The 24,313-nt window shown below is 39.7% G+C and overlaps 1 protein-coding gene across 2 annotated transcripts; it reads right to left on the reverse strand.

Moving 5' to 3' along the window:
- Positions 1 to 1,544: 1,544 nt before the first annotated feature.
- On the reverse strand, positions 1,545 to 23,829 carry LOC110583080 (TATA-box binding protein). 2 transcript variants are annotated; one of them, XM_021693144.1, is made up of 8 exons: positions 23,723 to 23,829; positions 20,882 to 21,084; positions 16,662 to 17,053; positions 11,717 to 11,804; positions 5,934 to 6,025; positions 4,063 to 4,230; positions 2,775 to 2,869; positions 1,545 to 2,303 (listed from the first exon to the last, which is right to left on the reverse strand). In XM_021693144.1, the coding sequence occupies exons 2-8, from the start codon at positions 20,933 to 20,935 to the stop codon at positions 2,224 to 2,226; spliced, it is 969 nt and encodes a 322-aa protein (XP_021548819.1). In that variant the 5' UTR covers positions 20,936 to 21,084; positions 23,723 to 23,829; the 3' UTR covers positions 1,545 to 2,223. The 2 variants fall into 2 exon arrangements, with proteins under 2 accessions (XP_021548819.1, XP_021548820.1); XM_021693145.2 differs by having other exon boundaries at positions 20,882 to 21,087; positions 23,723 to 23,812.
- Between the last annotated feature and the right edge of the window lie 484 nt (positions 23,830 to 24,313).

Consider the following 24,313-nt stretch of genomic DNA (forward strand, 5'->3'; position numbering starts at 1 on the left):
CAGCATTTATCCTGCTATATGAAGCGTATCACTTTATAAAAGTATTCCAATGAACGACTGGAAAATAAGTAGAATTTCATCATTTGCAACCCACTAATGAATTCACAGATCAATGAGAAGCCTCTGGATGTAGCTGCTCATTTGCAGGAAATCGAACACAGGAACATGCTGAACTACACCATGAGTTTGAAAATAGTAAAACACATACTGTAAGAAACTACCAGCTGTAAATTTGGCCTAACATTTTAAGGAAAAGACAGGGAGGGGGAATATAAGGAGTAAAACAGACAGAAAAGCAACCATTTTTTTTTAAGTGTAAGATTAACCCATATTAGTAATTTAGATAATGACTATAAAATGACTACAAAATTCAAGATAATGGTTATTGGCCGGGGGTGGTGTGGCTGGACTAGAAGGAGAGGCCCCTGGGACACGGGCAAGGTTCTGAGTGATGGTTGCAGGATGTCTACTGAGTAATACACTATGCTAAGTATTTGTTTTGTTAGGTTTTCTGTGTGTACTGTTTCACAGGGGAAAGCCTCAGAATTCCGTAAAGTGATTGGGAATAAGATAAATATGTCAACAAGACTTGAAATGTAATGAAAAATTACATTAATACCGGGAACCAGAGAATACTTAGGAATTAACTTTTATGAAATGTATAAGCCCTATGTGAAAAAAATTATAAAACTTGACTAAGAGAAGATCTACATGTGGAAAGATACTTCTTTTTCGGATGGAAGGAGATAATATTGGACTGATGGATGGCAGTGGCTCCTCTCCTAGGCATGTTCACTACAGAAATGTCTGCACTGAACCACAAACAGGCATGTAAGGGTGCTTCCTACAGCTGAAACACTGCTGATAATTAAGGAAACAGGTGAATACATAAAGGTACGTAAGAGATGATGTACATCTGTGATGCTATCAGACTCCATGACATACTGACTGAAAATAAAAGCAAAGCTATAAAATATAAAATGCTTTAGTATTTTCTAAATATGGGATCAAAAGCAGCCCAGAAGGAAAGAAGCTGCACAGAACGGGGCTTGGAAGATACCTGGGGAAGTAAGCAGAAGGGAGAGAAGGAAAGAACTCTTCCTTTCTGATTATGTGCCTCTGAACTGCTTGAAAATATACTTTGACAAATTAACCCAAACAATAAAATCCAAGAACTTACAAATTTCCAGGTAACATTCACGAGAAAAACAAACACCTCACCAGGCTGTACACATACCCAGCTTTAATACTGAAGGACTCTGGCCGAGAGCCTGGTTTTGCGTTCCCTAGCTATGTACCCTGGGGCAAATACCGCAGCTGAGGCCGGAGTTTGCTCACCTGGGAAAGAGGAACAAAACCGAATTATAGGTTTTGTGAGAATTACAGGCAATGTATCTGGGAAACAGGAGGTGCTCGATACATGGAACATAATAAATCCATGTTTCATGAGCAACCTTAAATTTTCAGGTAGTTCATCCATTATCACTGCGACATACAATGCAATGTTGATTCAAACAAACAACGAGCAAGCAAGCACACATTGAAATGGTTCCAGGCAATTATATCTAAAATACAGCTTTAACAGTATGATCACACAAATCTTACAAGGTATCATTTATAACATCCATCTAACAATTTTATAAACAGCATTTATTGTACAGAGTACTCTGAAGGAAGAAAAATATGTACAGCCATTCGTTCTCATTAATACGGCTACTTTGTCCTGCAATACTGAAAAGGCGGAATGTGTCTGGCAGAAAAATAACCCCTAGGAGTCACGAATTAGAAAAACAACACTTTTAAAAAAGATTTTTACTTTTCTGGTAGAAATATAAAAACTGTGGTTTATGGGGAAGAAAACAAAAGAAAAAGTCCAATCAATTGCAGAGGTGGCTTTAACACTTGAAGTTTTGTACCTCAAAGCAACTTGCTGACAGCAGTATGTGTTTAAAATCTAAATATAAATAAACAGGCAGCGCTGCACAAACAGCAGCACAGTACGAGCAACTTACACAGCGCTGTGAGTTCTCCGTGCAGAAGTAAGATCGCTTCCCGGCATCCCTACAGGGAACGCACGCTGAAGAGCTTCACCGGCTGCTACAACCCACAGAACATCCATCTTCTCACCAAATCGGGGCCATCCACAACACCACCATTTAAATGTACCAAAACTGATTTGTTTTAAAAACAAGTGGGTGCAGAGGCAGGAGTACATAACAGCCATTATGTCGTCTTCCTGAAACCCTTTAGAATAGGGTAGATATTTTCAAATGCTTCATAAATTTCTGCTCTGACTTTAGCACCTAATAAAGACAAGTCAGAGAAGAGAGTCTGAAATAGCTTTTCTTAACATGTTAAAGAGGTAAAATTACTTTAAAACCGTAAGCACAATTCTCATCCATTTTTCTCCCACTTGCTGCCTTTAAGCAAGCTCTTCTGAACCTTCCCCTATTGTCTCCAAATGGCACTGCTGATGAATCTCAAAGAGTTACAGAAGGGTTTCCACCTTAAAATGCCATCTCTTAACCAATGTAATGGCCACCTTCCCTGCTCTCCCCACTACAGGTCTTGCTGTGGTCTGATTTCCCTGCTCTCACTCCCCCTGGTGGATATGTTTCTCATCAGAGTGTTAGGGTGGAGGAGAAGAAAGGGGCAAAGGCGTCTCACTTGCTAGCTACCTGTCCCCAGTCTTTGAAATTACTTCTCAGCACTGAGAAAATGCTGTTCTTGAAACTCTTTCAAACCTTCGGACACTACTTCCTGTTACAACTTACCTGTTAATACAACTTTTCCAGAAACAAAAATAAGAAGAACAATTCTGGGTTTGATCATTCTGTAGATTAAACCAGGAAATAACTCTGGCTCGTAACTAGGAGGAAAATGGCAAAAACAGTTTAGAAATTAAAATCTGCCCATGCTTTAGGTAAAATGAGGACCTGCACAGGAAAAATACTGACTAAACCACAAACCCACTGGGAGGTGAACCCAAAGGAGAGAGAACTTAAGGACAGTGAGGGCGACCTGTCATCAGTACTTAAAGACTAACAAACTCTATATTTCTAATGAGTCTGGATTTTCTGCTGTAAAAACGAGACCTTTAGATTAATACTCTGCAGTGTCTGACCCTTATCAAGGGTCATGACTGGCATGTCTGATTCGAACCCCAGCAGCCTCATTTCCCCAGTTCAGACGGACTGAACCAGTTACGATATGTGTGATTAACCTAGTGGGAAATGCAGGACAGGCTTCTCTGAGGAAGGTACACTTGGGTGGACATCTGAAATGCAAGTGGAAGTTTCCTAGGTGAAATGTGGAACAAGAGGGTGCCAGGTATAAAACTGGCATATACTAGGGGCGCCCGGGTGGCTCAGTCGTTAAGCGTCTGCCTTCGGCTCAGGTCATGGTCCCAGGGTCCTGGGATCGAGCCCCACATCAGGCTCCCTGCTCGGTGGGAAGCCTGCTTCTCCCTCTCCCGCCCCCCCTTCTTGTGTTCCCTCTCTCGCTGTGTCTCTGTCAAATAAATAAAATCTTAAAAAACAAAACAAAACAAAACTGGGCTATACAAAAGCCTTGGCCCAAGAGGGGCAAGGCAAGTCTGAGGGGTGCAGGGAGCAGAAAGGCTGGAGAGGTGGGCAGTGGCCTTGTAAGTGGCAGGGAAAAGAAGAGGAAAGAATATTCATTTCACTCAAGTTTATACTTTGCAGGTAGAGCTCATATAATGTTCACTAGAAGAAATAATTCAAAAAACTGGGGATAAAAATTGATAGGTGAGGTTGTGGATTTAATTCATGCACTTAAAATGCATTTATTGAGCAGTAAAATAAAAGGGAATCAATTTCATCCCAGTCAAGGTGAGTTATAGATGTCAATAAGTGAAATGGGAAGTAGGAGAATGGTGAAAATAATATATTTTCCAAGACATAAGGGAGAAACTTCAACATTAAATACATCTGGCACTACATCATTTGCGCTTACATACTGTTTTGCACATGTTTTATCATGAACAATGTTTACACAGATTATAAATGAACTGTTGCCACAGGCAATACATTTCAGACTCACCTGCTAAACTGTTGGTGGGTCAGCACAAGGCCTTCTAACCTTATAGGGAACTTCACATCACAGCTCCCCACCATGTTCTGAATCTTGAAGTCCAAGAACTTTGCTGGAAAACCTAACTTCTGTACAACTCTGGCATATTTCCTTGCTGCTAGTCTGGACTGTTCTTCACTAGGGAAAGGAAAAAGTCAGATAGTCGTAGTCAAAGCCACCTAAAATAATTATTCAGATGAGTAACTTTATAAAAAGTCAAAACTAGAAAAGTTATTTTTTAAAAAAGTACAAAATGCAACCCCCTTCCAGTAAGAGAAAAGAACAAAAGACATTAACTATTTTATTATAAAGTACTCCTATGTCCTTGACAGAAAACTACAGGCCTGCACCAAATTACTGATATGCCCAGGTTTTACAAAAGTGGAGTATCTCATCATCACCACTATCATTACTATTACTGTATTTTAGCCCACAATCCTGAGATGAAAACTAACAACTAACAACTTCATTTTGATAGGAAAATAGTGATGAGATTTATACTTGTCTAATGCATATACTAATTCTGTCCTCTTTTACGTCAAATCTCTCATCCATTCTTATAACTCATCAGTTAGATAAAACTATGGTTTAGTAATACAGAGCTTATGTAAGAAAAGCAAAATAAAAGCAATAAAACCATCATGAACAAAAGACTCTCAAGTGCAGGGGTCAGGAATGACAAAAATTAAGCATACATACATGCAATGCTTTTTTTTTTCTTGAGGACAATAAATTTATTTGCAGCTTCCTATTTTGATAAACTAGATACACACTATTCAGTGTGTAGCAAATGGACAAAGAGAGCTAAACAGTGCACATGAAAAGCATGTCTGGGGGGCACCTGGGTGGCAGATTGGGCATGTGCCTTCAGCTCAGGTCATGATCCTGGGGTCCTAGGATCAAGCCCCGCATCGGGCTCCCTGCTCAGCAAGGAGCCTGCTTCTCCCTCTCCCACTCCCCCTACTTGTGTTCCCTCTCTTGCTTTGTCTCTCTCTGTCAAATAAATAAATAAAAATCTTTAAAAAAATAATAAAAAAAGAAAGAAAAGCATGTCTGGGAAAGAAAAATCCATCTAGCATTTATTGATAAACCAGAAGCTTTCGATGCTCCATCCAGGGGAAACAAGCAAGTCTCCTAAATGAAGACTTATGTGAAAGCCAGGGAGAGACCCACATCTTGCCTTCTGAAAAAAACTCAGAGACCGGGAACCACAATATCTACAACAATAGCCTTCCCTTCATCCAATAAGCAAAAGCATCCACAGCCCCCCGCCATGTGTGGACAACTCCAAGTCATATGAATTATCTTTTATTTTAAAAGTTTAATTTACTTCATTTGTTCAAGCTTTATGAAGCTGATATATCTACTCTTTCCCCAACCTTTGCCTTCTACCAATTACGTGGAGTCCGTTAGACAAGGTTTAAAGTCAAGGACCCAGAGCGTTAACCTCCATAGACAGGATCACTCCAAACAGATGCAGAATGTAGGCAACAGCCATTTTATGAAAAGGGTACAATCCTTAAGACCTGCATAACCCTGACCCTCATGAGGCAGACTATTTACAACAAGGGGCAGCAGGCATCTGTGACCAACACACATGGTGCTGTCCCACTGCCAGGACCAAGCAGATCTGTACACTCTCACACCATCAGCTCTGAAATTCTGTGATTCCTGACCAATTTTTTTTTTCACTTGGGGATGAATTTGTGCTATATGTAGAATATTTTACATAAAGGGATCCTTAGTAATAGCTTGGATGTTACATTTCATCAAACATACATAAAATGCAACTGAATAATCATAATAATATATGACCAGGAGAATAAACTCCTTAAACCTACCTCTTGGCTCCTGTGCACACCATTTTCCCAGAACTGAATATCAGTGCAGTGGTTCGGGGCTCTCTTATTCTCATGATTACAGCAGCAAATCGCTAAAATGGTCAGAAACAATCGTTAATGAGGTCATGCCAAACGGCTGATTTCCTTTAGGAGAACAAGAAAATGACAAACAACATCACAACTGGTAAGAAGGACCTGTTACACACAGAGTTCTCATAATATCTGACATATGTTCCTATCAGGGTTCCCTTACATCACCATGCAGCACGCATGGTTTTGCACAGGGAGCAGAATAAACAGTAACTACTAAGTAAGTTGAGCCAAGATCTGTGTATTCTTTCACAGACATTGCAACAAGAAATATCTGCAGGGTGCCTGAGTGACTCAGTAAAGCAAGTGACTCTTGATTTCAGCTCGGGTAATGATCTCGGGGCGGGGGTGGGGGGGGTTGTGGGATACAGCCCCGCGTTGGGCTTCGCGCTAGGCACGGAGCCTGCCTGGGATTCGCTCTCTCCCTCTCCTTCTGCCCCTGCCCCCCATAAAAAAAAATATATTTTCAAATTTTTTACCTTACCTATTACATCCTTAATAAATACCAGTGTCTCTTTCCTACCTTAGATTTGCTAGCTTCTAAACTGTAACTTTTCTGTTTTATTAATGATTTTTTTGGCAAATAGACAGATAAACCTCTACGTCCAGAGGGAGTAAATCAGATTACAAACATACCAGTATGTAGTAAAATGACCTTCTGTTTCCAACTGGCTTCTAGAAACAGTATTAAAGTATTAACACTTACAAAATTGCAAATTAAGAAAAAAAAGTTTTTATCTTTAATTTCTACTTTTTAAGTTTTAACAATGTTTTTATTGCTAACATTGTAACTCAAGGGAAACGTATTTCAGCCATGGGTTGAATTAATGGCCTCCATTACTAGCGTAATTACATAAGAAAAAATTCATATATTTCTAATCAAGATGACTCTTTAACAAATTAGACTGCTTTAGCAATTTTAGTTTAAAACTGCTGTCTTCCCTCAGATTTTACCATCATGCAAAACTCCTAGCACTATGTTCTAGTGTATATGAGTCCCAGGAAAAGCTTAATCACTTAGCACTTCCTAAATCCCCTCTACTGGTTTTATTGATCAAATAGTATCATTGCATTGGAGACTATAAAATTGTAAAATTATGTATTCAAAGTAAATAAAATGATAAATAAAAGATTAATTATTCTAATGCTACACATTATACAGGCTTGCCACGATGGATAAACGGTTACTTCCAGACCTTAGTTACCTTGGGATCTTAGACAAATACTTAAAAAAATTGTTAATATTAGGTAAGTTCTTAAAGATAAAAACACAGGTCAATAAACAGTTTTTATTGCTATATAAATAACCATTCAATTTCTTGGTGGAAGGACAATGTTGATACATATGTTTACCACTTTAAACAATTATAGAAGGGATATATATCGTGCACTGATGGAGAGACAGCAATGGAGACACTTCTTGGTCATCTACCTTCTACTTTTCCTTGTGTCTGTAAGCAACAACACTGGTTTGCTTTGGCTAAAGGTAATAACTAATATAAATGGTTAAGACTATACCAGGCACAATAGGTAATAAATATTGTACCTTCTTATTAAGGAAATTGTTACAGTTTATTAATATCACAAATTCAACATTACATATATATCATTTTACTTAATATGCTGATATTACATTTCAAAGTCAAAGGTAAAATGCTTTAAATGATGAAAAAAGTTAAAAGTTCTGACTTTTCCTTTTTCTTATATTCTTACTCTAAATTAAAAAAACAAAAAAGAACTGTTTTTACATCGAAGTATCTTTGTGCTTTCCTAAATGGCCACTGGGTAAACATAAAGATTTATTCTCGTACCATAAAAAGAAGGGGTTCTAAAATAATTGGCCACATTTGATATTCCATATTTTAATTAGCTCAACCAAGCTGACCAAAAAGTCTCAATAGCTAAATGAGTCATTTTTGTTCTTAGCCAGTTATTACAGCAATTTTTATCTTGGACATTTCTACCTAGGCTACATCTTTCTCACTTGTATATAAAACACAAGGTTATGTTTTAGAGATTTAGAAACTCGCTCCAAGACCATTACTTAACATTTTTCTCAACCCACAGCTAATATTTATCCATCCAACTTAGCTACCTGTTACAGCTGACAAACATACCCCTACACTTCTGTAATATTACTTTGTCTGCTTCCTCTATAACTGTTAAATAATGCTCCAATCTAAACCCAGCTACTTTACTTCCCTTCCCTTAAAAAAAAAATAAACTATTTTAGTAAACTATCAAAATAAATCTAAACCTGCCTCATTCTGACTGTTTTGCCCTGATGATACATCCTAGACATCCTCATTCAATGATTCATATATTTAACATAATCAAGGTATACTTTATACTGATATAGTTTAACTTCTAAATATTGTTATAAAACACTCTGTTACAACAGCTCATTCTACTAAAATAGTTATTTTACTAGAGGTTCATGAGTAAATATTAATAGTCAATAAGATATGGGTTTATGTCATGAGGAAAGTAAGAGTGTTCAATCTTCTTTGAATATCTCCAATTAAATCATTAAACATAAATTGGTGACTTATTAGAAGATTCAGACTTCTGAAGGCAATATCCATTGTAAGATTACACCCTACTCTAGGGAAAGGGGCTTCACTATACTATGCAAACAGCAGCTCTTACTAGCTTTAGCCACCACTGACAACAGAATAATATATATAGTTTTCAAGTTGAGGTGGGAGGCAGAAACTTAGTCATTGTATTTCTCTTTGTTTTATTTAAATATCTCAAAATGGCTTGGTTCCACTCAAAATCATCTTCAAATTTTAATACTCAGGCATGTGCACACACATATGTGCATACAAACAAAAAGCCACCAGCAAAGACAAAGACAAATATGTACATTGATTCAAACTTTACAGAAATATTGGTGAGGATATTTAACTTGAGAAGTTCAAAAGGCTGCTTCACAAGCCAACAAAAACTGTAATAGAGGGCAAGACTCTGAACTCTCACTTAGATGTGATCTAGTAGCCAAACCAAAAACTTTAGATATGCTTAGTAATAGCGTGTCTGTAGTTCTCCTGTTGATTGAAGCTTTCCTTTGTTAAAAGGCCAATGCTAAAACAGTCCAAGTTTCCAAAAAGAGTTTTATTTTCCTTGGCCTACATTCTTAGCCCTAATGATGAGGTGAGTTACACCTCAAAATCCCCACAAATTCTCACCCTATGACACTGTTCCTGAAAGACCTAGGAAAATTGTCCTGGCTACCACTAATGGTCCACTAATTTGCTATTATCTTGGTCTTGTCAAGCACAGGTCTCCCCTGCTACTGGAAAGTGGAGTATTCCTGTGAAACATTTGTAAGCTAAAATGGAGTAAAGTGAGGAAACAATTACCATTTTGTAAAAGCAAAAATTCTCAGATGTCTTTCTGTTAGCAAAAACAGGTACTAATGTAGGTCCTTCATAAGAGCAAAGTGACTTAATGCAAACTTCTGGATAGCATGGGAAACCTGGACTGGTCAAACCCATGTCATATACAAAGTCTTGTGCCCACTTACAGGTAAGCTACATTTCCAGAGGAAACATCACTGCACACATCTCCATGTGATATACAGGCAGACAGAAACATGAAAGAGACATCAGTGGAAGTCGGCTTCAAACTGTCTAGAAGAAAGTGTTTCAGACTCTCCTCCCTGAAATACTATTCTCAAGCATCAGGAATAGATGCATGGATACCTTCCCCAGTTTGCATGTACTCAGAATCCAAAGGGATATGGGTTCTGCCTGAAGACTAACCCCAAATCTACTAAAAGGCCTCCAGAAAGTGATGACTCCTGAAAATACAGCTTCCTCCCAAGACTTCTCTGAATCAAGGACAGGACAAAAGACTTTGTATATTTACTGCCTTTTCTTTCTCTCACTTCTTCCCCTTGGTTTTAATCATTTTGTGCTGTTCGCAAAATGTGGTACAAGAACATGATTTCACTTTGTGTATGAGATTTCTACCCTGACTGGGGAGTTCCTGAACTAAGACAGGAGCTCCTGGATTGTGGCTCAAAAAACAAATGAAACCACTCCCCCAACACTCATAAATTCACTGGCTAAAACAGAGTCAGATAATAAAATTGTCCTCAACTATTTTATTGGCCAGCCAAGTAGTATTGGTACAATTGCTAGTTAAGTGGATAAATACTGGGGGTGGGGAGGGGGGACGCAGAACAGAACAATCACTTGAGAAGAAGACTTCATTCTTATAACTGACCCAACTGATTCTTGGGAGTTAATTCTTCTGGTTAGGCATAAGAAGACTTAACAAAAAAAAAAAACAAAAACAAAAACTGGATATATGAAGTGACTTTCACTTAATTCTTATGATACTTAAGATGCTTCTTATTCTTTGCTACTCTTCCACTGTCAAATATCCGGTGCTAAAATGCTGCCACTTGGCCACTCTTTCAAGATGACATTCAAATAATACCAAGTAAGAAAAGGAGTAAAAGGGCGCCTGGGTGGCTCAGTTGGTTGAGCGACTGCCTTCGGCTCAGGTCATGATCCCGGGGTCCTGGGATCGAGTCCCACATCGGGCTCCCTGCTCTGCGGGGAGCCTGCTTCTCCCTCTCCCACTCCCCCTGCTTGTGTTCCCTCTCTCGCTGTGTCTCTCTCTGTCAAATAAATAAATAAAATCTTAAAAAAAAAAAAAAAAAAAGAAAAGAAAAGGAGTAAAACCCTCATGGGCAACCTAGACTGGGAATTTAACCAAAGGGGGGACATGGGAGATTTCGGTAAAGGAAATGGTGCTAACCTGGCAAAAATGAGAGGCACTAAGCAGACACTGACACACATTACACAGACAGCCTGTCACATATAATTCAGTTAAATTCTTGAGTTTTTCTTTCTGCTTGCTTTTTTCTTTCTTATATAAAATCTTATTCTTCCTTTGTTAGACAAAATAAATTTACTATCAGCTCCCCATGTATGAAAGTTAACAGCATGCTAATAACAGACGTTCTCAACTTTAGGGGAACTGTCTTCTGCAGGGCCCTGTCCCGGAGGTCTTCAATCTGATCATCTTCTACACTCAAATGCCTGGTCTGTCTGGTCTAGTCCTCAAAGAATGTCCACTCATTTGTGAATGCAAATATTTACTATTTTTTTAAAAAATAGCTTATCTACTAATGCTGAGTCTTACCATGTACTCAAGCTGCCATCTTAACATCAAAAATCTTGTATTTTTACCCCATAATCTTTTTATTATAAAAAGCTTAAAAGTTATACAAATACAGAAAAATATAATAAACTCCCTTGTACTTACTACCCAACTCTGAAAATTATTAACTTCTGGCCAATCCTGTTTCACCCAAGTGCCCTTCCCCAATTCTCCAACTGGATTATTTTGAAGTAAATTCCAGAGAACGTATCATTCCCTTCTACATCGATTTCAAAACATAAATGAAACCATACCACATATTTTGTTCTTTAATGTCACAGGATCCCCATCACAATGGGTACATAAATTTTAGTAGTTTAACTTGTAGACTACCATGACTCTAGGGTCTCTCACATGGTAGCTATTCGATAAAAAAAAAAAAAGATACACATTTTGCTTTAATTCCTCATTTTGTTGGTGTCAACGAACATAAGCATGATACATTTTGGTTTAGGGACCTTTAACAATAAATTCCTGTATTATTATAGTTTGAAATACATTAAAATTGCTCTAACCTTAGGATTATATTCAGCATTTCGGGCACGAAGTGCAATGGTCTTTAGGTCAAGCTTACAGCCAAGATTCACTGTGGATACAATATTTCTGCAAGATATTTGAAAAGAAAACATGATCATTTATTTAACTTTTACAGGTTGAGATGTTAGATAATTATCTAGAAATCTGATTCTTTTACTAGAACAAATTTAATTACATTAGTTTAATTTAAACTCATTTAAGTTTTAAATTTTTTTAATTTCATTTATTGTTTACCACACACCATGGTGAGCATCTCACACAGGTTATCCCACTTGATACTTAACAATGCACTATGAAGTAATAACTATTAATACTCACATTTTCAGATGAAGCTGAGGCTTAAATGGGACAGTTAACTTGCTCCAGATAATTATGGTTCCTAAGTGGTAGAGTCAGGATTTACACCCATCTATCCCTAGAGCCATTGATTTACACCCATCTATCCCTAGAGCCATGCCTTAGCCTTTTGTGAAGCCCTTATATGCCCTTTGAATGAAACTAATTGCCCATAAACCATCATGGATGGGCACGGAACATCACTGTCCTGTAAATACTGATTCCAGACTGCAAATACATCTCCAATTGTTTCTAGCTCATTGCTGCTTTTGATTCTTTTCCTGTCCTGTCAAAATGCAATACTCTGAAAACTTGATGGCTCACAATTTGGTTGGGTAAGAGGATAGCTGTGTACCTCAATACACAACGGTAAGACCAATTAGAATGATCAACCCAATGAATGTTTTCATTTCTATATCATCTGTCTTCTCCCAGTCAATTTTATATACACACCTACCTTTAGCATTTCTCTCCTTACAAACTGAATCAAGTAAGTTGTGGTACATCTACCACAAAAGTAGTCATATAATTGCTACAGGTATTCTTTTTCTCTTTTTTTAACCGATAGTACATAAGGGTTCAAATTTCTCCATATCCCCAACACTTACTATATGCTGTTTTTGACAGTAGCCATCCTAACAGGTATGAGGTGGTATCTCTCTGCAGTTTTGATTTGCATTTACATGTTTAGTGATGTCAAGCATCCTTTCATGTGCTTATTGGTCAGTCATGTATTTTCTTTGGAGAAATGTGTATTCAAGTCCTTTGCCCATTTTGGAATCAGGCTCTTTTTTTGTTGTTGAGTTTTTAGTAGTTCTCTAAATATCTAGATAATAATCCTTTATCAGTTACATGATTTGCAAGCATTTTCCCCCACCTTGTGGGCTGCATTTTTACTCTGTGAACAGTGTCTTTTGATACACAAGTTTTTAAAATTTTCATGTAGCCCAACTGATCTGTTTCTTTCTGTTGTTACCTGTGCCTTTGGTGTCCCATCCAAGGAAACACTGCCAAGTCCAATGTCGTGAAGCCTTTGTCCTGTTTTCTTCCTGAGTTTTGTTTTGGGTCTTACATTTAAGTTTTTGATCTATTTTGAGTTAGTTTTTATTTTTTTATATCCAAAATCTGTTTATTGGGACAGTTTCTTTTTTTTTAAGATCTTATTTATTTATTCGACAGAGAGAGAGAGACAGGGAGAGAGGGAACACAGGCAGGGGGAGTGGGAGAGGGAGAAGCAGGCTTCCCGCAGAGCAGGGAGCCTGACGCGGGGCTCGATCCCAGGACCCTGGGATCACGACCTGAGCTGAAGGCAGACGCTCAATGACTGAGCCACCCAGGCGCCCCGTTTATTGGGATAGTTACCCACTCGTCTTGATTCCTGGTGCTTTTGGTGCTGCTTCTGCCTAAAGGAAGCCTTGCTTTTCCTCCTGTGGGCTGACAGAGGACAGCGGAGCAGCCAACACACAAAACCACCATTTGTGCGTGGCTAAGGACAGTGGTGATTGTGTAGCATCCCAGGTACTCCATGTCCATCAAGTAGGAGTTGGGGCCCGCACCAGGTGCTTCTTCTTGTACTTCCTCTTCTCCTCTCCCGGGAACGGGTAAAGGAGGTCCTTCGCAAGAGGCATGCTTTCATGGGGAGGTCGTCACCACCAGAGAGCTATTTTGAGTTAGTTTTTGTATGTGGTGTTAGTTAAGGGCCCAACTTCATTCTTTTGTATGTGGATATCGAGTTGTCCCAGCACCACTTGTTGAAAGATTATCTTTCCTCCATTGAACAGTCTTGGCACCCTTGACAAAAATCAATTGACCATATATGCAAAGGTTATTTCTGGATTCTCTGTTCTACTGTATTGGTCTATATGTGTGTGTCAATGCCAAGACCATGCTGTTTGATTACTGTAACTTTGTAGTAAGCTCCAAAATCAGGAAGTGTCAGTCCTCTGGTTTGCTCTTCTTTTTAAGGATTGTTTTGACTATTCAGGGTCCCTTAGGATTCCGTATGAATTGCAGCGTGAGTTTTTCCATTTCTGCAAAAAACATCGTTGGGATTTTGATAGGGATAGCACTGAAAACATAGATCATTTTGGGTAGTATTAAGATTTGGACAATATTAAATCTTCCAATCTATGAACATGAGATGTGTTTCCACTTATTCAGGTCTTAATTCTTTCAGCAATGTTTTATAGTTCTCATTCTAAATCTTTCACATCCTCAGTTAATCTTGGTTTATTTTTTTCGTTCATGTTGTTAAGGGAATTGTTTTTGTAATTTCCTTTTTATATTGTTCACTGTTTGTGTACAGAAATGCAACTGATTTTTGAGTGTTAACTTTGTATCCTGCCACTTTTCTAAATAAATTTCCTTATTATATCTAATACATTTTTTTTGGGGGGGTGGAGTCTTTATGATTTTCTATGTATAAGATCGTAACATCTGCAAATAGAGGTAATTTTACTTCTTCCTTTCTACTCTGGATGCTTTTTATTTCTTAGTATTGCTCTGACTAGACCTTCCAGTACTATGTTGAATGTAAGTGGAGAAAGAGGTCATCCCTGCCTTGTTCCTGACCTTACAGGAAAAGCATTAAATCTTTCAACACTGAATATTAGGCTTGCTATGATTTTTTACATATGGCTTTTACTATGTTAAGGTAGTCTCCATCTTTTCCTATTTTGTTGTGTTCTTATCATGAAAGGGGGTTGAATTTTGTCCATTCTTTTTCTGCATCAATTGAGATGATCACTTTTCTTCTTCATTTTATTGTGGTGGCATATTACACTGGTTGATTTTTGTATGCAGACCCACCCTTACATTCTAAGAATAAAAATCCCACTTGGTCATGGTGTATAATATGCTGCTTAATGATGTTTCCTAGTATTTTGTTGAGGACTTCTCCATCAATGATCATGAGGATACTGGTCTGTAGATTTTTTTTTTTTTTACCGTGTCTTTGGCTTTGGTGTCAGCATAGTCACTGAATGAGTTAGGAAGCATTCCCTCCTCAATTTTTTTGGAAAAGTTTGAGGATTGGTGTTAGTTCTTCTTTATATGTCTGGAAGAATTCACCAAAGCCATTTGGTCCAGGGCATTTCTCCTGCTCTGCCATCTCCCCAGAATCCTTTTCTTTCTTTTCTTTTCTAAGTTTATTTATTTAAGTTATCTCTACACCCAACATGGGCTCGAACTCACAATCCTGAGATCGAGTCACATGTTCTTCCAACCGAGCCAGCCAGCCCCTTAAAAATGTATTCTTATACATTCATTATTTATTTACCCAATTCTTCATAAGCCTGTAAGATTTAGAGGCCACTGAAATTCCCACCCAGAAGGGCTCTTAGTGGATATGGAAACTCAGTAATGTGGCTGACTAGATACTTTGTAGAATACCAGAAAGTTTAAGGTGCCAGCAAGAAACAAACACCCCATCACAACTGGTTATAACTGATGATTTAAACAAAGGTGCAAACTTAAATGCCCATAAGACCCGGACAAGCGTGCAAAACAGGGAGTGGTGTTGACAAAGGTGAATTCACAAGTGATTATCTCTCTAAATCAGTAAAATGAAAACTGTTTAATTTTTAAAACTGTGTCAGGTCAGGGCGCCTGGGTGGCTCAGTTGGTTAAGCAACTGCCTTCGGCTCAGGTCATGATCCTGGAGTCCCCGGATCGAGTCCCGCATCGGGCTCCCTGCTCGGCGGGGAGTCTGCTTCTCCCTCTGACCTTCCCCCCTTCTCATGTGCTCTCTCTCTCTCTCACTCTCTCAAATAAATGAATAAATAAAATCTTTAAAAAAATAAATAAATAAATAAAACGGTGTCAGGTCAAACACCCAAGGCCAGATTTGGATAACAGGATCCACAAATAAATATTATTAGTTCTAAAAATGACCAGAGGTGGCTTACAAGAAAACTGGATGACGTAGTTATTGCAAATGACCCTTCCATTTGGCTGTTTCCTAAAAGCAAAAGCTATGTACTTCTCATCGCATGAGAATATTTTATGTTTTCCAGAATTGTTTTCCCACCCCACCCACCCAGCACCCAATGCTGTCACATATAGAACCCATTTCATTTATGGAGAAAAGTCCATTCAGGACAAGAACGGACATCCTCAGCTTGTGGAAAGGACACAGCTCTCCAAAGAGTTATATGCAGCCCTCATAATAACCAATGAAGACAAACAAGGACCACTATGAACTAACAAAGACTAAGTAACTAATTTACCCTTCCCCCAAACTGAAAACTTCACAAGGGAAGGAGACTACATAAGGCCTGATTCAGCAAATCAGCTTCAGGAAAATGTCTGTAACAATTTGGTAGCTTGTGTCTATATATTTGGCCCCAAATTATAAACACAAGCTACCAAATGTCTGAAGATGTTATGCGAGCCTTTTACTGAGGGGACCGAATCACTCAGGCAGCTTAGCATCCCCTTCTCATGTGAGAGAGAGAGCAGATGTTGATACATGATTACCACTAGTACTACACCCTTAAACAAACCAATCCACCTGAAAACAAAGAAGAGCAGCACCCAGTCAAGGTACCCCTCCAGGGTGAGGGGGAAGACACAACACAAAGTACTCACTGCAGCTGCGGCACGATCCCCGAGCTCTCGGAGGCTGGTGTGGCAGGGGTGATGGGGGTCATGGGGGTCATGGGGGAGGGATACAGGGGAGTGGTGCCTGGCAAGGGTGCAGTGGTGAGAGTCTGTGAGTGGAAGAGCTGTGGCGTCTGGCCCGAGGCCCCCTGTGCTGCCTGCTGGGATGTCGATTGCTGAACCGCCACCACGGCCTGCTGCTGGGCCTGCTGCTGGGCCTGCTGCTGCGCCTGCTGCTGCGCCTGCTGCTGGGCCTGCTGCTGCCTTTGCTGCTCCTCCAACAGAGACAGGCTGCTGGTGTTCTGGATAGGCTGTGGAGTCAGTCCTGTGCCGTAAGGCATCATTGGACTGAAGATAGGGATTCCAGGAGTCATGGCACCCTGTGCAAAGTCAGGAGAACAGTATAGTTAGGCCAGCTGGTATTGGGTGTTTCTGGCACTTGTGTGGTAGAGGAGGTGGTGAGATGTATGAGGACAGATGCCTTCCCAATATAAATGGCGTTATGATGCCTTAATAGAAAGGCATTTGCTGTTCTTACACATATCACTTTCCTCTTCACCATAACATAGTAGGTAAAACCTCAGTATGTGGGGTTATACCTAGGTGTGAAATCCAACCCTGCGACTTACTACATGTGAAAACTCGAGAAAGTTGCTTAGCCCTTCAGGCGTATCTACAGGATAATAATGTTCTAATACCGTTAGAATAAAGGAAATAGTTGGAGTGACTGCCCGTCCGTGTTTAAACTATTACCCTAGTACACTGCCTGGGGAGTTCCCTGTTCACTCTCAACGGATTTGTCCAAGTTTGGATGATATGATATATATGCTTACCCTAGAAATGCCACTTAACTCATTCAACGCAATGACAGGCACTAGAAAACACTGAAGTGTTAATAACAAGAACGACAATTATTAGAATACTATTCAAAAAGGTGGATCATTTGCTCTCCAAAAACTTTAAATCAAGAAAATCCAACGCATCTATCAGAACAATATCAATTTATTTTTCCAAATGCTTAACTTTTCCAGACACTGTTACATTTATTAACTTATGAGTCTCAAAATAGCCCTTTGGTAAAGGGAAAAATAGATGCTGTTCATCCCACATTAAGAACAAGAAAACTGACACCACCAGAAGAAGCTAAATGACTTTCCTAAGACCACAGATCTCACTAGTAGAGAAGCCACAATCACAGCTAAGTTTTCCTGAGACCCAGTCCAATGCTCTCACCCAACACCAAAATCCATGGAGCCAATGGAGCTTGCAGAGCTTGCAGTGACTTTGTGGACCTCTGAAAATTATATCCAATATTGGGGTGCCTAGGTGGCTCAGTCATTAAGCATCTACCTTCAGCTCAGGTCATGATCCCAGGGTCCTGGGATCGAGCCCCACATCAGGCTCCCTGCTCCACAGGAAGCCTGCTTCTCCCTCTCCTGCTCCCCCTGCTTGTGTTCCCTCTCTCGCTGTCTCTCTCTCTGTCAAATAAATAAATAAAATCTTTAAAAAAAAAAATTATACCCAATATTTCTGCATGAAGGAATCCATACTTTTCATTAGATTCTCAAATGGGTGCAAGATCCAAAAGAGAGCCATAATCCTTTCCCACTTTATCTGGCAGAAAGCAGAAACCAAAACTGTCTAAGATATTTACGTTAAATTGTTTAACCAACATAGTGGCAGAAAGAATGTGAGAGGAGGAGGATCAAAAGTATACTGCAGCCCTAAGATTATAGGCATTATTCTACTGCATGTAACAGGTCTATAAAATATTGGCTAGAAAACATTCAGGTTGTGTTACTTTGAAAAGTCTGCCTTTCTTTATGTCACATATACAAATGAACTCAAAATGGATCACAGATATACATGTAAAAGCTAAAACTATGAAGAAAAAAATCCTTAAGACTTTGGGGAAGCCAAGATTTCTTAGAACACAAAAGCACTTAACGATGAAGTAAAACTGATGAATGGACTTCAGAAAAAAAATAAGAGCTTCTACTTTCTGAAAGACATCAGTAAAGAAAATTAAAAAGTGAGGCACACCACAGACTGAGGGAAATCATCTACAGTACCTACACCTGAGAAAGAACCTGTATCCACAATACATGAAGAGCAATTCCACTTCAATAAAAGATAGACAAATAATCCAATAAACAAATGGGCAAAAGATGAGAAGGACATTTTACAAATGAAGACATGTAATTGGCCAATAAGCACTTGATAAGATGCTCAAGATCATCAGTCATCAGGAAAATGCAAATTCAAATCACGAAGAAATACTACTAAGCAACCACTAGAATGGCTAAAAGTTAAGGCCGCAAGTGTTAGTGAGGATGTGGACCAACCAGAACTCTCACATGCTGCTGGGGGAACTAGAATATGGTCTGACTGTTTCTTGTAAAGTGAAACATACACTTACCATAGGACCTAGCAATCCCACTCCTAAGTATTTACCTGAGAGACAGAAACCGTATACACAAAGCCTGTTCACAAATGTTTACAGCAACTTTATTCATAATAGCCCAAAATTAGAAACCCCCCTAATGTCAGCAACTGGAGAATGGATACACAAAATATGGTACATCCATACAACTGAGTACTACTTGGCAAAAAAAAGGAATCTGCAGACATATAAATGTAATATTGGGGAAAGAAGACAGACACAAAAAAGCACATACTGATATTCCGTTTGTATGAAATTCTAGGCAAGGCAAAACTATCTTTAGCTATGGATTAGCAGATCAGGTGTACACAAACAGATATATACAATTATCGAAACACTTAAAATGGGTGTTTTCATTTTATGAAAATTATATCTAAAGGTTATTTAAAACTTTCATTTAAATTCAATTAATTATATATATAGTGTATTATTAGTTTTAATTAATTCAATTAATATATAGTGTATTATTAGTTTCAGAGGCAGAGTTTAATGATTTGTCAGTTGCATATAACACACAGTGCTCATTACATCAAATGTCCTCCTTTTTTGGGGGGGATTAAGATTTTATTATTCATTTGACAGAGAGAGACACAGCGACAGAGGGAACACAAGCAGGGGGAGTGGAAGAGGGAAAAGCAGGCTTCCCAACAAGCAGTGAGCCCGATGCGGGGTTTGATCCCAAGACCCTGGGACCATGACCTGAGCCGAAGGCAGCCACTTAACTGACTGAGCCACCCAGGCACCCCATATCAAGTGTCCTCCTTAATGCCCATCACCCAATTACCCCATTCCCTGACCCACCTCCCCCCCAGCAACCCTCAGTTGTGTTTCCTAGAGTTAAGAATCTCTTGGTTTGTCTCCCTCTCTGATTTCATCTTATTTTATTTTTCCCTCCCTTCCCCTATGATCCTCTATTTTGTTTCTTAAATTCCACATGAGTGAAATCATATGATAATTGCCTTTCTCTGACTTATAGGCTATATATTTTTTTAGATTTATTTATCAGAGAGAGAGAGCACGAGTGGGAGGGGCAGATGGAGAGGGAGAGCGGATCCCAAGCAGACTCCACGCCAAGCCCAGAGTCCAACATAGGGCTCCACCCCAAGACCCATGAGATCATGACCTGAGCCGAAACCAAGAGTCAGATGCCCAACTGACTGAGCCACCGAGGCACCCCACAAATAACATATCTACTTAAAAAAAAAAATGTAACGTTTTGGGGCACATGGGTATGAGCTGTCAGTTGTGCAGCCAACTCTTGGTTTCGGCGCAGGTCATGATCTCAGGGTCAAGGGATCGAGCCCCGTGTCGGGCTCTGCACTCAGTGCAGAGTCTGCTGGACATTCTCTTCCTCTCGCTCCCCCACCTCTCTCTCTCAAATAAATAAGTAAAATCTTAAGAAAAATAAAAAATAAAAGTAGGCATGTTATTTGGAACCTTAAACATAAAAAAGATAAAACCAGAAAATAATTTGGTTAGAGTTACTTTCAAAATCAAAGACCCGATAATCAATGTTTCATAAACATTTATGGAAAGATTAAGATTTATAGACAAATACATACTTTAACTTCCAAATAAACTCCCAAAATTTAACACTATCATGCCTACTCAAAGCCTAACAGAACTTCTCAACAAAATAAGAGAAACTTGAAACCATATAAATCCATTTTCAACAATAAATGGTTAAATTCCCTTCCTTCCTTTTTACACTGTCTCTAACAATGCAGATTCTGTGCCATCTACACCCTCCCTCCAGCTGTATTACCTGAGGGGAGGCCAGGCCCTGAGCATAAGGCGGCAGGCTGTTGTTCTGATCCATGATGTTCACTTTCTTCTTGGTAAATCAAATACCTTTGGACTGGAACTCGCCTCGGCATTCAGTCTTTTCCTAGAGCATCCCCAGTACACGCTTCTTAGCAATTTCCTCAACTGCTTGCGTTATCTTCATGTACACCAAGAAACAGTAATCTGCTTTGAAAAAAGTTCAAAGTTTAATATAAGAACACAGGCAGGCTGTAGTCTTATAAACCAGTTCCATGATTACACAAAAACTGGAAAAAAAACAATGAAGCTATTTTGGAATATATTTTTTTAACCTTATAATGCTGAAATGTTATTCTTTCCATGTTTATTGTGACTGCACGTAAAACTGTCAATAGAACAAAAATTGTTTCATTACATATTTAAATACTTAGAATGTTCAAAATTAAGGTGTCATAATCAACGTTAAAAACCTTTGGGGAAAAACACTCAGGGAAAACAAATTCCTAAGCAAACTGTCATATCTGAGTAGAAATATTTATTGGGCACTGTATACACAGTGCTATTAGATATTTTATATCCTCCACAATGTCTTGGGTGTAAGTTCAATAAATATTGAATTGGATCCAATACACTTTGTTGTGATCATTTTTTGATCTACTAATTTAATAGAACACTGTGATAGAAGCTTTAAAGACCCCAAAATAAATAAAACATGTTTTATTACTTGATCTCTTTAAAACCTGTAAATATAAACTGTGCTCTATCTAGTTTTCCTTAACTCATCAGCTCTTTACTGGCTACACATTTTTTATTTCTTTTAGACCAAAGAACCAAGTGACTACTGATAGACCTTTTGTTGAGTTTCGTTCAGATGGATCCTTAACTTGCTGAGGATTGCTATAAGAACTGACTGAATCAAATAGGACTGGCTGATTAACACATCAAGATCAGCATCTAGTTATCACATAGTAAAGCACAGGATAAATGTTAGCTGCTATTATTATTAGATTTCAGTTTAAACATTATCATCTAAGAAGATATTGTCACATATACAACTTGCTGATATATCAAAGACACATATGATCTTGAAGAATGTACTGGTACAAAGCAAGCACTCAGATATTTGTTGGATGAATGAGAGAATCATATATCCTACATACCCATCACTGTAAAAGACCAAAAAGAGAGAGAGAGAAAAAAAATGAACAGTCTGTTTCAGAAAATGTCAGATATAAAAAAATTATATTTTTAAAATTGTTATCCTATAATAGAAGTGCTACAAATATGAAAATGATGAGGATATAGTCATTAGCATCAGAGTTCAATTTGAAGGGTATGCAAATAATTACTGCTAACTGCAAACTGAAGTGCTATAATAACAGAGGTGTACTACGCTAAGTTCTTGAGTGCAGAATCCAGCAAATGTCTTCGCAATCTCTATTTGCATATAGCACGTAATCAAGAATAAACACATACACGAATAAACGCATACAATAAACGCATTCTCTTTCCATAGCATGTATGTATACGTGCTATGGAAAGAGAATAACTGCCAAGTGTTTCTGAAGGGGAATATTTTCACAAAACACGCACTGTCTAACTTGGGTCTAGCAAGGTAAGCAGAAATTTACAAATCAGAATTTCAGGCAAAAGATCAATCATAAGAGGACAAAGACTGAAAGAGCATGCAGAATGCAAGCAACAAGCTTAAGAGAGGAGATACCAAGTACCGGTGCTGTCACCTGTTTTTGAGTTTTACTCATTCTTACATTGGCAAAAGAGCAGCGACAAGATTTTGAAGTGCAGCGTGAATAGATCTATTGTGGCAAGAGTGTGGCTGAATTCGAAGAGATAAAACTGGAGGCTGGAAGTTCAGCTTAAGGCAGCCACTGCTACGGTTGAGGCAAGAAAGGAAGAGTGGGATTTAAAGCACTCAAAAACATGACAAGACATTTATCCAGAAACTGGTGGCTCCAGACCCCGTTTGGCAAACTGAAGCCTACACTAGGTGTAGAGGCACTAGGTTGGGGCCTGATGTTATGGGTGTTCAGAGCTCATCTCTCACTCCCAGTGATGGCACGGACCATCTTTCCTCACCATTAAAACCGCAGTTACTATGCTTAGTTATTACTTAGGACTTACCCTATAAAACTAACCTATCCGTCAAGAAGAGAGTTGTTTGCAGAGTGTGTTCCCATTTGGCAAACTGAAGCACCAAATCTGATATTTTTAAAAGAGTCAATCAACTCTGTATAGCCTCCAAGCACATCCTTCTTCGCACGGACGCCTATCTAGGCTTTTAAATTAGAAACCTAGGGCCTAGACAGCTAGGCCTGGTAAATAAAGAGCTGGGTATTTACACCTTACGCTCTATCGTGCCTGAAACCTCTGGCCTCTGACAAAACGTTCAAGTCTCAAGCACAACTCTGTAATAAAGCCACCCCGGCTGGTAGCAAAGCAGGTGGACACCGGCCAGGTTGAACCTGCCCTCCAACACCGACAAGGAGACAAGGATGGCAGGACAGGGCGACTGCGGCTCTAGGACGTGCGGGACTGTTCTGTCCCGGGCCCTCCCGGAGCCCTGCACCCCGCGCTCCAAGGGTGGAAAGCCGCTTCCGAAGCACACCCGCCGAGGGCACCGGGCGTCCGGGCAGGAGGCCGGGCTGGGTGGGCGGCCGGTACAGGCCCGAGCGGCGGCACGAGCGAGAGGAACGTCCCCCCTCCCCTCCCCCCGCGGCCTGCGCCCACTCAGCGTCTCCCCCGCCACGGCCCCAGGGCCTCGCTGAGGTGGTCGCCTCTGCACGAATCCTCAGAGAAGAGGAAAAGCGAAAAGGGCTGTTACCTGGAGTCCCTGCAGACCACCGCTGGCCCGCGAAAACGAAGTTAAGCCGCAGGCGGCCTAAGCGCCCGCCACGGCGACCCTTCCCGACCCTACTAAACTTCTGGCGCGCGTTGATAACGTCACTTCCGCCAGTTCCAGCCGCGGCCTCAACAAGTTACCCACGCCAGAGCGGCGGCCATGGGAAGTGTGGGCGCCCGGGCACTTCCGCTGTTTCCTTGGTACTCGGCTTAAAGGAAAGAAGGGGCGGGCGGAGCTTTTCATGAGTTCCGGGCGGAGGCCGCCTGACCAGCGCATTTTCTAATTGGTCCTTGCTGCGGGGAGGCAAGATAATGATTTTCAAATGTTGACTTTTTAAACTGTCTAGCGGTGTAACCTTTGGCAAGTTACCTGACCTCTCTGCCTCAGTTAGTAGAAAGGAACGCTAATAGCGGTTACCCTCTAAGGAAGTTGCGAGATGGATTAAGGAAATGCTTGAGCAGTGCCTGGCACGTGGTAAGCTCTCAGTGAAGAATGAGCCTGGTTTACAAATTCAATTATATTTTACTTATGCTCCTACCATCGTATGCACTCTTTTCACACTTGCCACAGTGA

The sequence above is a fragment of the Neomonachus schauinslandi genome, chromosome 8 (assembly GCF_002201575.2).
Source record: "Neomonachus schauinslandi chromosome 8, ASM220157v2, whole genome shotgun sequence".
Classification (NCBI taxonomy): domain Eukaryota; kingdom Metazoa; phylum Chordata; class Mammalia; order Carnivora; family Phocidae; genus Neomonachus; species Neomonachus schauinslandi.